This window comes from Oncorhynchus gorbuscha, linkage group LG06, assembly GCF_021184085.1.
Source record: "Oncorhynchus gorbuscha isolate QuinsamMale2020 ecotype Even-year linkage group LG06, OgorEven_v1.0, whole genome shotgun sequence".
Taxonomy (NCBI): domain Eukaryota; kingdom Metazoa; phylum Chordata; class Actinopteri; order Salmoniformes; family Salmonidae; genus Oncorhynchus; species Oncorhynchus gorbuscha.
The window spans coordinates 88,935,827-88,949,134 of NC_060178.1; the positions used below are offsets into that span (position 1 = coordinate 88,935,827).

The window sequence follows — 13,308 nt, forward strand, 5'->3', positions numbered from 1 at the left end:
ACATATCTGCCACGTATCACTCAACCCCCTTCTTTGCCACAATAGACAGGTGTGTGCCTTTCCAAATCATGCCTAATCAATTCAATTTACCACATGTGGACTCCAATCAAGTTGTAGAAACACCTCAAGGATGATCAATGGGAAAAGGATGCACCTGAGCTCAATTTCAAGTCTCAAAGCAAAGGGTCTGAATACTTGTAAATAATGTAAGTTTTTTATACATTTGCCAACATTTCTAAAAACCGGTTTTCACTTTGTCATGTGTAGATTGACATATTTGTATTAAATCCATTTGAGAAAAAGGCTGTAACGTAACAAAATGTGGAAAAAGTCAAGGGGTTTGAATACTTTCCAAATGCAATACCACAAACCCCAAAGGTATCTTATTGTTATTATCAACTAGTTACCAATGTAATTAGGGCAGTAAAAATAAATGTTTCGTCATATCCGTGGTATACAATGATATACCATGACATTCAGCCAATCAGCATTCAGGGCTTGAACAACCCAGTTTATAATAAAGTATAAATAGCCAATAATCCCTTATGATACACCTTGTTTTTAGTAGCTCCTTGTCTCTGACCTATTATCAATTAAAAAAATGCTGTGATATACAATAGGTATGCTGCGTCACGGGGCAGACCGGTACCAGAAACCGGCCCTGACATTTCAAACACAGGCCACCCATTAGGCAGATAATGACAATTATTCACAACATAAAAGTGACACACCCACTGGACTAAAAACGGGCCAGCCCATCTGTCTTATTACATTTCTGTCACGTACTGTTTTCTGTGGGTTCTGTGACTCATTGGGCGTGTGACTGGCAGCTGTATTTCTCAACTTTGGACACAATCATGTGAAAAGAACACATATAGAACTTACCTTGTAAAGGAGAGGTTTGGGCATATGGCAACTAAATGAAGCAAATAACTAAATAAATGTTTAGGAACGTTTACATATGGTTAACTGTTGCCTCATTTTAATACTACATTCTCAAGACAGCAATGTTTGCATTAAGTGCTTATATTAGTGTGGGCATGCAATACATTTGAACATATTTTATTAGTGCGATTCTCTGAATACATCCTAGACAAGGAGGTTGAACTGCATTGGTAAGACTAACAAATAACACTAGTACTAGATAATAGTAGTTATTGGGTAGACTAGACATTGATTGAAGTTCTCTTCACTGGGTCTTAACTTTCACACTGGTTCTTGACCATCTGGATATCGCTCATCCAGGGGCGGCTCCACACCTCGAAGGTGCACTTGTAGGGCTGAGGAGACAGAAAGCAACATGAGTCTGCATAGTAACACAACCTTTTAGCAAGCGGAACACTTGACAATGGACTTGTTCCACATTGCAGCCGACTGCCTGATATACAAATCAACTTGCATCATAAATAACTACTCATTATTTGTAGATCAGTCACAATTTACACACAATATATTAGTTGTTATGCTCTTGAACATGGCCAAAGGCTGCACACACAGCCTCAATTCATTAGGGCATGGACTGAATGAAGTAGATTTAACAAGTGACATCAGTTAGGGAACATAGCTTTCACCTGGTCAGTCTGTCAAGGAAAGATCAGGTGTTCTTAATGTTTCATATACTCAGTGTATAGCAATAACAACTGAACTGAGCAAATTTTAATTAGTTTATCAACGGTTGTCTAAACTCTTAGTTACCAACGTGCTATGACTGTTTGTAACATGTTGCAAACAATCTATGGACCAGTCATAAGCCTGACATATAGGAAGCTCTGATAACCGACTGGCACTGGTTGAGGACAAACCGATCTGGGAACAGGCTAGTCTAGGCCCTAGTGGTCCTTACCACAGCCATCTGCGGGTCTTTGTGCACAGAGCAGATCTTCTCAACACCTCCCTTCCTGCATGGGGTCCTGCCCATCTGCACTGTGAAGATGTACTTCATCCCAGATACCACCTACAGGCAAGAGGGTGGGTTACACAAACAATCTTTTTAAATCATGGCCATCATTTTATGGTATCATATCATTTACATATACAAAAATCACACCTGCTTTCAAAGTAATTTTGAAAGTTTTATTGATTGTACATGTCATGTTAGATTAGGCCAGGGTGGCATTCTGTTTCTGTTCTTTTGCCAAATCCTGTCAGAACTGTCATGCAAAACACAGTACATTAAAGAAAAAACAGATTGGCACTCAGACCATGTTAGGCTATGAGGTCAACTAACAGAGGTGATAAACAGCATTTTGGCCTAATTCTAGATTGGTCTTCTCCCGATCATGCACGGATGATAAACAATTGAAATGTAAAAAACATAATCCAATTCCCTTCCACATTCTATGCTGTGATCTCAAATTAGCGCAGATGCCCGCCTGGTTTAGAAATGAATAGTCCTCTGCATAATGGCAAATGTGCATAGATCCAGAGGGGTTGGGAAATTGGCATATAAACACAGAATCACAGAATGAGCTTTCAATGTGGTTGTACTCTTGTGTTAATCTGATGAACTTCCTGACAATAAGACCCATTCCCATTTTCAGTCATTTAGCAGGTGCTCTTATCCAGAGCGATTTAGTTAAATTACTAAACCCATTTCACTTGAGGAATGAAACATGAGCAAACACAATAAGCATGGATTGGCACCTGAGGTCTTTTGGGCGTCTATGTTTGGTTAAGATTTGGTCCTGCCTTGACTGGCCTTGATTTGTCCCAATCATAGGCGTCTATGTTTCACAGCACAGTACAGAAGAGCGCAGCACAGCACAGTAGAGAAAATTAGGTATAGTCGAGTACAGTTGAATGTACCATATTGTACTCTACGGAATTAAACTATATTGACCTGTACTCTGAATAGTACTGTGCCATAATACTGTTCAAACTTGTGAAACAGCCTTGACGTCTATGATTCTTTCAGATTTGGTCTGGGCCGGACGAACCAAATTGGTACTAGTCTGTTGGCGACTTTTATTAGAATAATACCCAGCATGCCTTGTTCGTTTTTATATATATATTTTTTTAATAACTTTTAGGTCGTTCAGTTTATCCAGAACGACTTACAGTCAGTGCATTCAACTAATGTAGATATACAAAAATATATCAGTCATAACAAGAAACATTTCTATAACCGTTACAATGAATGTTATTGTAGTTGGTTTATTTTTTTCAACGTCGCTGACATCTTTAAAGCTCATTTTAAAAGCTTACATAAATGCATGTGACAGATTGGCATATTTATTATAATAATAAATTCCACCCATACTGCAAACATCCACAAAAGACGCATTTTGAACATACATAAGTGAGAAAATACGTATTTTCTACGTCATTTTGCTCACTGGGTAGACTACACAAACTAACAAAATGATCTTGTCGTGAACTAATACATGGAAAAGGATCTGACCTGTTTCTGTGCATTGACAACCTTGGCCACCTGCCTGACAAACATGTCGTTTGTTTTCTTGTTGTGTTCGACCACCGCGAACTGCAGGGCGTCTCTCGTTCCTTGGTCGTTCATATTTGCGTCGATGGGGCCTCCGATCAAACCGGCGTTCGCCACCGTAAAGGCCACGGCGAGCAAAGGAACGACGATCTTCCATTCCATGATCATTTTCCCGTTTGATATCTTTTTTTAATCGTCACTCCAATCGTATTAAACAAACAAATCCTTGCCTCAGACGGCTGTTATATAAACACGGTGACGTCACTGCCTGCTTGCTGAGAGTGGGGCTTGATCTTGATTCCACCAATCACTTCAACCCAAAATCTAGAGGACCCAAAAGTTTACACGTATTAAGTGCGTTTGTTTTGCAGAACGGATCTTTAAAAAATGTTTTAAACCAGGCAAGTCAGTTACAGTTTCTCAGTCCCTTTGGTGCATTTTTCACATCATCCCTAACATGTGCAAAATAATAAGTGCATTTCTCAGAACAATTTGTACAAACTGCAATATAGAATAGATATGTTTCTAAAGCTAGTCAGTCACTAAAAATCCTTAGTACATCTCTCAGAAGTAAATATTCATGCCAATGATCATGTCAGTGTCATCAGAATGATAAGTCATTGAGTCATTGTTCACGAACAAGGTCATCAAAATGTTTAGGCATGTTGTCAATGTAACTGTGTACTTTGACAGTATTACCTGATGTAAACTTAGGCTACAGTTAGGATGACAGTTACTGTATTGAAAATGCACAAGGCTGCACTTCTAAGGCATATATCAATTTCAACAGTACTATTTACATATTACTGTATGTGGGTTATTGATTGAAAGAGACTGGACAACCCAAGGGGCACAAAGGAAAAAAAAACTAAATTAGAAAGAAACACAGGAAACCACCCCCAAGGCACAACTTTGCCCGCAGCACTGTTGTGCTGTCTCTACACATCCAGACGTTCCTGTCTGTTGGCCCACATATTCTCATCCACATCACACCGGATATTTTCCCTTCCAATGCAACGTGGAAAGAATCTTTTGGAATGCCTTATCCATCCCCTGCAGGTGTCTACTGTGATGTCCTCACATGCTGCATCCATTGCAGACAGCAGGGTCATCTGTGTGTGTGGCTAACGATCGTACACCTTCCACCTCCATGCTGAAAATAACTCCTCAATTAGGTTAAGGAATGGTGAATAAGGTGGGAGGAATTCTATGAGCATCCTCGGGTGGGTCACAAACCATTGCCTTATGATGTTTGATCAAGGGAAACACACATTATCACAAATGACCACATACTTTGGCAAATCCTCTCTAAACAGACCCCTCTCATCATCAGGGATGAGAGCCCTGTAGAGAGTCTCTAAAAATTTGAGTAGATGCTGGGTGTTGTATGGCCCTATAATGGGGATATGGGTTAGGACACAATGCTCCGAAATAGCAGCACACATCATGATATTTCCTCCCCGTTGGACTGGCAAATTCACAGTCGCTCTGTGACCGATGATATTCCCACCCCGCCTTCTGCATTTGGTCAGGTTGAAGCCAGCCTCATCCACGTATACAAAGTTGTGAGAGGGTTCACTTGATTCCAACTCCATTATACACTATATCCCAGAACACACAGTTGAATTTGTTTTGGTAAGGAAGAGTGACATAAAATGTACATATATTGCATGTTCCTTCCACAGCAATGGAAATGTGTGCAGTTTATGCTTACTGTACTATGTATCACTATAAAATGTTGCTGTAAAGTAGTTACAAAGATATATGTTAAATGAATGTCTGCTGTGAATAAAATGTACTTGTGTTGCAGCGTTTGTTCTCGTGTCCTCGGGAAGATGGTGTACAGTATGTGCCTACAGGCTTAGCAACGTTCCTTAATGAGATAATGCATGTGCCCCAGGTTCAGGAACATCTACTCCTACTTCCCCCAAGGAAGCCACTTCACTGCCTTCAAAGAGGCATGGCTCTTGGCCGACGACCTGCTGCAGTTTGTTAGGAAGTTGAAGTTGTTTTAGGGCTGATGCAACAACAGCCAGTCCCAAATTGCTCCCTACCACAAACCCCTCGATGTTTGCAGTTCTGTAGATTCTGGATAGGTATAAGAAGTGCAGTGGTGAAGCTCACACCATGTTTGCTGACACCTTAATGAAGATCTGTAGAAATGAAGGGTTAGGGCCAAGGAAGAGAGGTAAGGGGTGGGACATGGGTTTGGTATGTAATGAACACAACCCAGGTGTGTACACTGCACTCTCCAGCCAAGCGCCAGGAAGAGAGCCAACAGAACTTCAGGGACTTAGTGTTCTCACAGAGGTGCACAACTAACTACTAATAGTCCAAGTTTCTCTAAAACCATTTTATACTATTATCAAAGCTCAAAATCAAGCTGTCTTATCAAGTCAATATTTGAAATACTCTGTCAAACAATGCTATTATAATTTAAGATCAATGTAATATGAATAAGACTTAGTCATTTGATAATGTGCACTATCAGTCAAAACATAATTGACCAGCACTAACACATTCAGGTTACAAATGTCTGCCATATTGAACAAGAACTGTGGAAGCAACATAATCACAGATGTTTCAGCTCTTTCCTTCTCTTGTCCTTGTTGTAATAATGCACTACTGCTGTAATCATGTCTATTGTGACAACCCTGTAATGTCTGGCTTGTTAAGTATTTTGTAGTGTCTAATATTGGTGGGGCTGGTTTCCCAGAATAACCCGGACACAGCTTAAGTCGAGTCCTGGGATGTATACTATAATTCAGCTTTTAGCTGCAGATGTGTACAATTCAAATTAATCGGAAATAATTTAGTGATCATGCTAAAACTGACATACACACTGTATATTTACAAATTATTGTTTCAGACCTCCATTTTTAAGCAATTGAAAACCATGACACGTCAATGTACAGTACAGGTACAGCCAGTGTTGCGTCTCAACCAGATGAAAAGTAGGCATACTGTCCATAACATTTTTTTAGAAAGCTATATTATACACAGTAAAAGCACCAACACTGCTTTCATTACAGCACATAGCCAAGCTAAAAGTAAATACACAGCTAAAAGACAACATAATTCATTAAAAATCATTCTGTACAGATCCCAAAGGTTTTTCATATGAATTGTAATAAAAACACAGTCCCTGGACTAGGCTACGGGTTACATATGCTGTTTACACAGGCAGCACAATTGACCATTTTAAAATTTCACATGAGATCTTTTTCAGAGCTGATCTGATTTGTCAAAAGACCAATTAGTGAAAACAAGATCCGAATTGGACTGCCTGTGTAAACGCAGCCAGAGACAGGGGTCCCTGAGAGAGAGAAAGGTATGGCAAATGTGTAAATCCGCTCAGTCAACACTTGGGCTGCCTTTACACAGGTCCATATTCACAGCTGATCTAGGATCATGTGCCCTAGGTCCATATAATGTTAGTCATTGTGATCCAAAAGGTCAAACAACCTAGATCAGCACTCCTACTCTGAGACACTTCATAAAGACGGGCCAAGTTTTGCCTTCAGATCAGTAAGAGTAGGATTATATAGACGGGGGGGACCTGATCCTAGATCAGCACTCTTACTTTCAGATTCTGAATACAGGACCTTGTCTCATCTCATACTATACTATGGCTGTGGGTTAGAGTACCTTCCTTGTATGTCACTTGCTGAAGCCTTTGATAGTCAAGGGGGCCTGAAACCACACATAGTCCTGCCAGGCAGTCTGCCTTCCTCCCTCAGACGCCCCAGACCCAGAAACACTACTGGGGTCACAAGACAGAGAAATAACCTGGCTCTTCACCCGTGTGGGGACCTTGAAATCCAGCTTGGGCCGGAACCACCCCACGCCACAGTCCCTGTGGGCCAGAACCATGACCGTCGTGGCTGTGAGCCGGACAGGTTTAGCGTCAGACAACAGGTCGGCCACGAAGAGCGTGCGGAAGACTTGTCGTAGACACGAGGAGACGCGTAGGCTACGGTCGCCGGTGGCTAGTATCACATCCTCCATGTTGACTTCGTACAGCTCCTTGGGAAGGAGGAGGGAGCCGCCGAGCAGGAGGAGCACACGGGGGACCAGGGAGAGGGAGAAGAGCACTTCCAGTTGTTGTAGCACCTGCTCAAGGTCTTGGAGGGTACGCTGGCACCTCCTCCAGTCCAGGCCTTCTGCAGTGGACTGACCGGGCCTCCAGGCCACTGCCTCCTCATTCTGGGGGAAAGAGGAAGAGAGAGGGCCTGGCGTCAAACAGCAACTCATAGATCCTTGACAACACTGCTAGGAGTAGGGCTATTATAGCAGCCAGTATTTATTCGGTTGGAATAAATCTGTATTGCAGGAGGTTCCCAGGGTTCATCCCCTCTGACCTTCTCCAATGCATTTTGAGAAGGTGGTGAGAAGAGATGAAAAAAAGGAATCAAAGAAAGACAAATAGGGAAAACAGTCATTGATGTTAAATAAATAGTGAGAGAAACATGGTTGAGAACGTCGGAAGCATCACTGCCCAGCACTCACCTGCATGGCAGCTTGCTGTCTCTTCTGAGAGTAAACCAGCTGGTCATAGGTCATGGGCAGCTGTTGTCTTTGGTAAAGGATACACTTCAGTATCTCACTGACGAAGCGGCAGCAGCCCTCCTGTGTGACCAAACCTGGGAACATTACCCCACACGGCCCTCCTCCCTGGCCCTCCGTAGCGTCTCTGCATCGTCAGCCTCAGCCTGCTTGGAGGGGGTCAGAGGGGGAGGTGGTGGCTGTGTCTGTGCTGCTGGTCTCGGTGATAACCTGACAGGTACTGCCTGCAGATGACGGATCTGTGGATAGAACACAATAGAATCATCTGATAGGTCCACCTCAGAATTTGAGCAGATCACTGTCAAATAACACACTGTTAAATAACTTTAGGAGATAGGTTCTGGGTTTCCCTAATAATGAGAGCCACCATGGTGGCAGGCAACCAGTCAGAGACTAGGCTGTCATAAGTGTTGTTGGTTCAATAAGCTTATTTTACTACAAAAAAAAAACATTTCTACAGCTGTTTCAAAATATTGATCTCCTGACATATCATGCGTATGACCTGGCTGACTTATTATACATTTATCATGGGCACAGAGAGATATCGTAGCTACAATAGCTACAAGTACTGTAACTACCTACGAATAGCAACACGTGAACATCATGCGCAAGTGAATAGGAATAGAAGAGACACTGACCAACATCAGAAACACAGGAGATGATGTAGTTTTCCTTATTTTCCGTGGTTACTACGATATCTTTGGAGTTATTCTCATCGGACTTTGAGCTGTTTGGTGTGTTACATTTGCTTGTTGTTGTCGGTGTTTCCTGGGATAGTAGCCCCGAGGTTTCCGTAGCTGATTGTTCGTCTGAGAAGTCGTTTGTCCGGCTCGCGACGTAACATTTGGTGTCGGATTGAATGTGTATGTTGATCCCTTTTCCTTGCGAAGTTGGGAGACACATTTTTGATCGGAGGTTGTGATCATTTGTGAATGTATTCGTTGTCTCTACACTCCCGGTGACCACCTCCCTGTTTGTTTGTTCCGCCATCGCTGACTCGTTTTGAAAAATTCCACTCAGTGCGTTGCATCATGGGAAGACGAATGGAAACCGGTCATTGCTTGAAGGGATCCAGCTCCTTCTTCTTCTTATTTGAGGTTCAACGGCGGTTGGCATCAAATACATTTAGCATTTCCGCCACCTACTACACTGGAGTAGAACTCCCTTATACTTCACTTGAGTCTTTAAAAAAAAAAAATCAACAAATACCCTACCATCTAAACCTACCAACCGACTCCACTATTTAAATCTATTTAGTTCTACTTAAGGCCAACAGCCTGAAAGGATGGGACACCACCACTTAACACAGCCTGTAACTCTTCTGATGTCAAGTCTCGCAAGCCCAAATACCTCCTGGCAGCTGCCACCACCACCTCAACTTTATTCACTGCCTCAGCATAAGACAACTTCTGCACTCCTCTAACCCTGGAAACCTCAACCTGCCTCTCTTGACCAGACATTTTAGATCCACAGCCCCATGGACACCCCTACAATTAACACATACCACTACTTTCCCCAGTGCTACACATTCCTTTGTCTCATGCCCTTCTGCACACTTCTCACACCTAGGAACCTCCCTGCATACTGCTGTGACATGCCCATAAGCTTGACACCTGTAACAAAGTAATGTATTTGGCACAAAAGCTTGCACGGGATAACTTATATATCCTACCATCACTATGTCAGGCAAAGACTCAACATCAAAACTGAAAAGGACAGACCGATTCTTCTTTTTCACCGATCACAACCTACAACCTATTATCACAACCTACTCCCTAAGTTCTCTTAAACCTGCTACATGTATTATCACAACCTACTCCCTAAGTTCTCTTAACCTGCTACATGTATTATCACAACCTACTCCCTAAGTTCTCTTAAACCTGCTACATGTATTATCACAACCTACTCCCTAAGTTCTCTTAACCTGCTACATGTATTATCACAACATACTCCCTAAGTTCTCTTAAACCTGCTACATGTATTATCACAACATACTCCCTAAGTTCTCTTAACCCTGCTACATGTATTATCACAACCTACTCCCTAAGTTCTCTTAACCTGCTACATGTATTATCACAACATACTCCCTAAGTTCTCTTAACCTGCTACATGTATTATCACAACATACTCCCTAAGTTCTCTTAACCTGCTACATGTATTATCACAACATACTCCCTAAGTTCTCTTAAGCTGCTGTGAAAAGTCAAATCTGACTTTAATTTGACAAAAGCTCCATTATGAAAAAAGATTGCAGGCAGAGTGTAGTATAACTGCAGTATGCGACAAATACTGCGTCCAAAATACCATAGTCGACTGCAGTTACTGCACTTTGACTGCAGTTTCAAAACTCAAATCTTTTTTTGGATCAAAGGTGTTTATTACTAACCCAAGACAGACCACAGCACTTCTTCTTTTTCTTCTTTTTCTTCTTCTATGATATCATGGCTGCAAATAAATGTTTAAAGTGCATGCCGTCACCTACTGTGCTTGAATGTCCGATCAATCATGATCTGCCCAATTCTATACTACCATGAAAATTCTAAACCAAAAGAAATCCCTACTAACTTCTACCACAGTCTCTCCCCCAAAAAACTCCCCAACCCCATTAAACTTGATCTTTATTATGCTGAAAAAAATCCACCCTTAGGAGTGTTCAGCATGTCAGCAGCCATTTCAACAGTAACATATGTTACCCACAATATCTCTTTTGCCATCTCCACAATAACCTTCATCCTGGCATTTCTGCTTTCCACAACCGAGTCGTATTGATAACCTTACCAATTAAAGCTATGAAGTCAACTTCATTAATTATCAAAGTGTCATTTGACACTGCACATTCATGAGTTCAAGATTTTATGAGCAGGCCTCAAAACCATGTCAAGACCAGTAGAAGCACTGACTACAGTTGCTACTCCAGGAACATCCATGTAAGCTCCATCAGTCCGCACTGTAGTTCTACCAAAGGAGCAGCTACTCTTCCTGGGGTCCAGCAAAATGAAGGAAGTTTATACAATTTTAAAACACAATACATTCACAGATTTCACAACACACTGTGTGCCCCAGGCCCCTACTCCCCCATTACCACATATCTACAGTACTAAATCCATGTGTATGTATAGTGCGTATGTTTTCGTGTGTGTGTGTGTGTGTGTGTGTGTGTGTGTGTGTGTGTGTGTGTGTGTGTGTGTGTGTGTGTGTGTGTGTGTGTGTGTGTGTGTGTGTGTGTGTGTGTGTGTGTGTGTGTGTGTGTGTGTGTGTGTGTGTGTGTGTGTGTGTGTGTGTGCATGTGTCTGTGCCAATGTTTGTTTTGCTTCACAGTCCCCGCTGTTCCATAAGGTATTTTTGCATCAGTTACTTGATGTGGAATAGAGTTCCATGTAGTCATGGCTCTATGTAGTACAGTGTACCTGTCCTAGTCTGTTCTGGACTTGGGGACTGTGAAGAGACCTTGTGTGGCATTTCTTGTGGGGTATGCATGGGTGTCGGAGCTGTGTCTACCAGCAGTTTAGACAGACAGCTCGGTGCGTTCAACATGTTTATACCTCTCATAAATAAAAGTACTGATGAAGTCAATCTCTCCTCCACTTTCAGCCAGGAGAGATTGACATGCATATTATTAATATTAGCTCTCTGTGTACATCCAAGGGCCAGCCGTGCTGCCCTGTTCTGAGCCAATTGAAATTTTCCTAAGTCCTTTTTTGTGGCACCTGACCACACCACTGAACAGTCGTCAAGGTGTGACAAAACTAGGGCCTGTAGGACCTGTCTTCTTGATAGTGTTGTTAAGAAGGCAGAGCATCGCTATATTATAAACAGACTTCTCCCCATCTTAGCTACTACTGCATCAATATGTTTTGACCATGGCAGTTTAGAATCTAGTGTTACTCCAAGTAGTTTAGTCATCTCAACTTGCTCAATTTCAACATGATTTATTACAAGATATAGTTGAGGTTTAGGGTTTAGTGAGTGTTTTGTTTCAAACACAATGCTTTTAGTTTTAGAAATATTTAGGGCTAACTTATTCCCTCCACACACATAGAAACTCTGGCTTTACTCAAAATCAGTGACAATACAGTGCATATGGGACAAATTCTCAAACATTGAAACTAAGGAATCCTATCTGTACATTTTCTTTAATATCATCTATGGACATAGATATTGTGACCCCATTGATGACTCCACTCAACACAGCATAAGCACCAGGTAAGCATTTCACTGTAAGACCTATTGTATTCAGCACATGTGACAAATAAAATGTGATTTGAGGTACATTGCTTTTAATCTTCTTCCCATTAAGCTTTTCCATTTGCAGAATCTTCCCTTGCTGAGCCTGGCTATTCACAGCCTGTCGTTTTCAATGGGAACAAATTAGTCATAGTAGGCAGAACAATGAAGGGGACAGAGCCAAGCACGAGCAAGCGAAACCTGCCTATTGCAGCGTTCTAGCACGTATTTGGCTTTAGGGAACGCCTACTCTAAAATGCGCGTGTGCGATAAACGCAATTTTTTAAAACCTATGGCAAATGGTAAAGACTACAAAACTTAGTCCACTCTGTTCGTAATAAATTATAGTTTTGGTAGCAGAAAACTGTTGAGATCAAATGTTTCATCGATGAGAACATTTGACAGAATTTCGTCTACAAAACATCTCACTCCATCTTCTTCCACTGGACACTGGGCCTTCTCTAGCCACCATATAAAGGTAGTGAGTAGAAACGCCAAGCGGATGCTTCACATTTATACATCCGGCTAAATATCTGTCTCATTGTTCTATCTGTGTCGGAATATTTTATTGACATGCCCGTGGAAGACTGGAGCCCAAATCCTATGAACTCAAATCAGGTAGAGCCACCTAGCGGTGAGTCTGTGCAGACTGGGACAAGCACAGTTGCAGCTGCTGCATCGCGCAGTTAATCAAGTTGATATCAGTCCGTTCTGAGAAGTAAAATATTGGAAGAGGCCTGCAAACGAGTAAGTTTCCCACAGCTATTAAAACTGAATCAGTATGTTGCAATTTCAAAGTTAACGGATTGTAGCTACGTATGTGACTGACACGGTGCACTTCTCAGGTGACTTGGACGAAAGTGCGCTGTGCCATGGCGTCAGTGCGTGTGGCTGTCCGTGTAAGACCCTTGATCAAGAGGTCTGTATACTGATGGAGTCAGTCAATACGCACAATGGCAACGTTAATGAACAGTATTTCTAGCACTTCTACACAGTTTGACATTACTTATTATTATTCTCTTGGGTACATTGAGCGGCATTTTGAAAACAGTATAAGTGGAAAGTAAAAATGTTGCAGT

General features: G+C 41.8%; 3 protein-coding genes across 5 annotated transcripts in view; 1 reads left to right on the forward strand and 2 right to left on the reverse strand.

Annotated features, from left to right (window-relative positions):
* Positions 1–960: 960 nt before the first annotated feature.
* Positions 961–3,717, reverse strand: LOC124038502 (cystatin). Its single transcript, XM_046354474.1, has 3 exons — positions 3,401–3,717; positions 1,844–1,954; positions 961–1,280 (listed from the first exon to the last, which is right to left on the reverse strand). Exons 1-3 carry the CDS (start codon positions 3,605–3,607, stop codon positions 1,200–1,202), a joined length of 399 nt encoding a protein of 132 aa, XP_046210430.1. The 5' UTR covers positions 3,608–3,717; the 3' UTR covers positions 961–1,199.
* Positions 3,718–6,177: 2,460 nt separating this feature from the next.
* Positions 6,178–9,047, reverse strand: LOC124037288 (MAD2L1 binding protein). The gene is given in 4 exon segments (XM_046351988.1): positions 6,178–7,645; positions 7,949–8,097; positions 8,100–8,244; positions 8,644–9,047. Coding segments are annotated over 4 exon segments (846 nt in total). The 5' UTR covers positions 8,650–9,047; the 3' UTR covers positions 6,178–7,099.
* A 3,616-nt stretch (positions 9,048–12,663) lies between these two features.
* LOC124038503 overlaps positions 12,664–13,308 on the forward strand; it is a 73,220-nt gene continuing 72,575 nt past the window's right edge. For all 3 annotated transcript variants that reach the window (XM_046354477.1, XM_046354475.1, XM_046354476.1), the window contains exons 1-2: positions 12,664–12,976; positions 13,075–13,148. In XM_046354477.1, coding sequence (XP_046210433.1) covers positions 13,102–13,148 — 47 coding nt within the window. In that variant the 5' untranslated portion in view covers positions 12,664–12,976; positions 13,075–13,101. The remainder of the gene's footprint in view (positions 12,977–13,074; positions 13,149–13,308) is intronic.

Bases quoted from the DNA above. Each gene is read 5' to 3' on its own strand.
- LOC124038502 (XM_046354474.1), bottom strand. From the start codon at position 3,607: ATGATCATGGAATGGAAGATCGTCGTTCCTTTGCTCGCCGTGGCCTTT. The intron at 1,955-3,400 runs GTCAGATCCTTT...TCTTGCCTGTAG, and splicing joins TTGTCAATGCACAGAAACAG to GTGGTATCTGGGATGAAGTA. The intron at 1,281-1,843 runs GTAAGGACCACT...CTGTCTCCTCAG, and splicing joins AAGACCCGCAGATGGCTGTG to CCCTACAAGTGCACCTTCGA.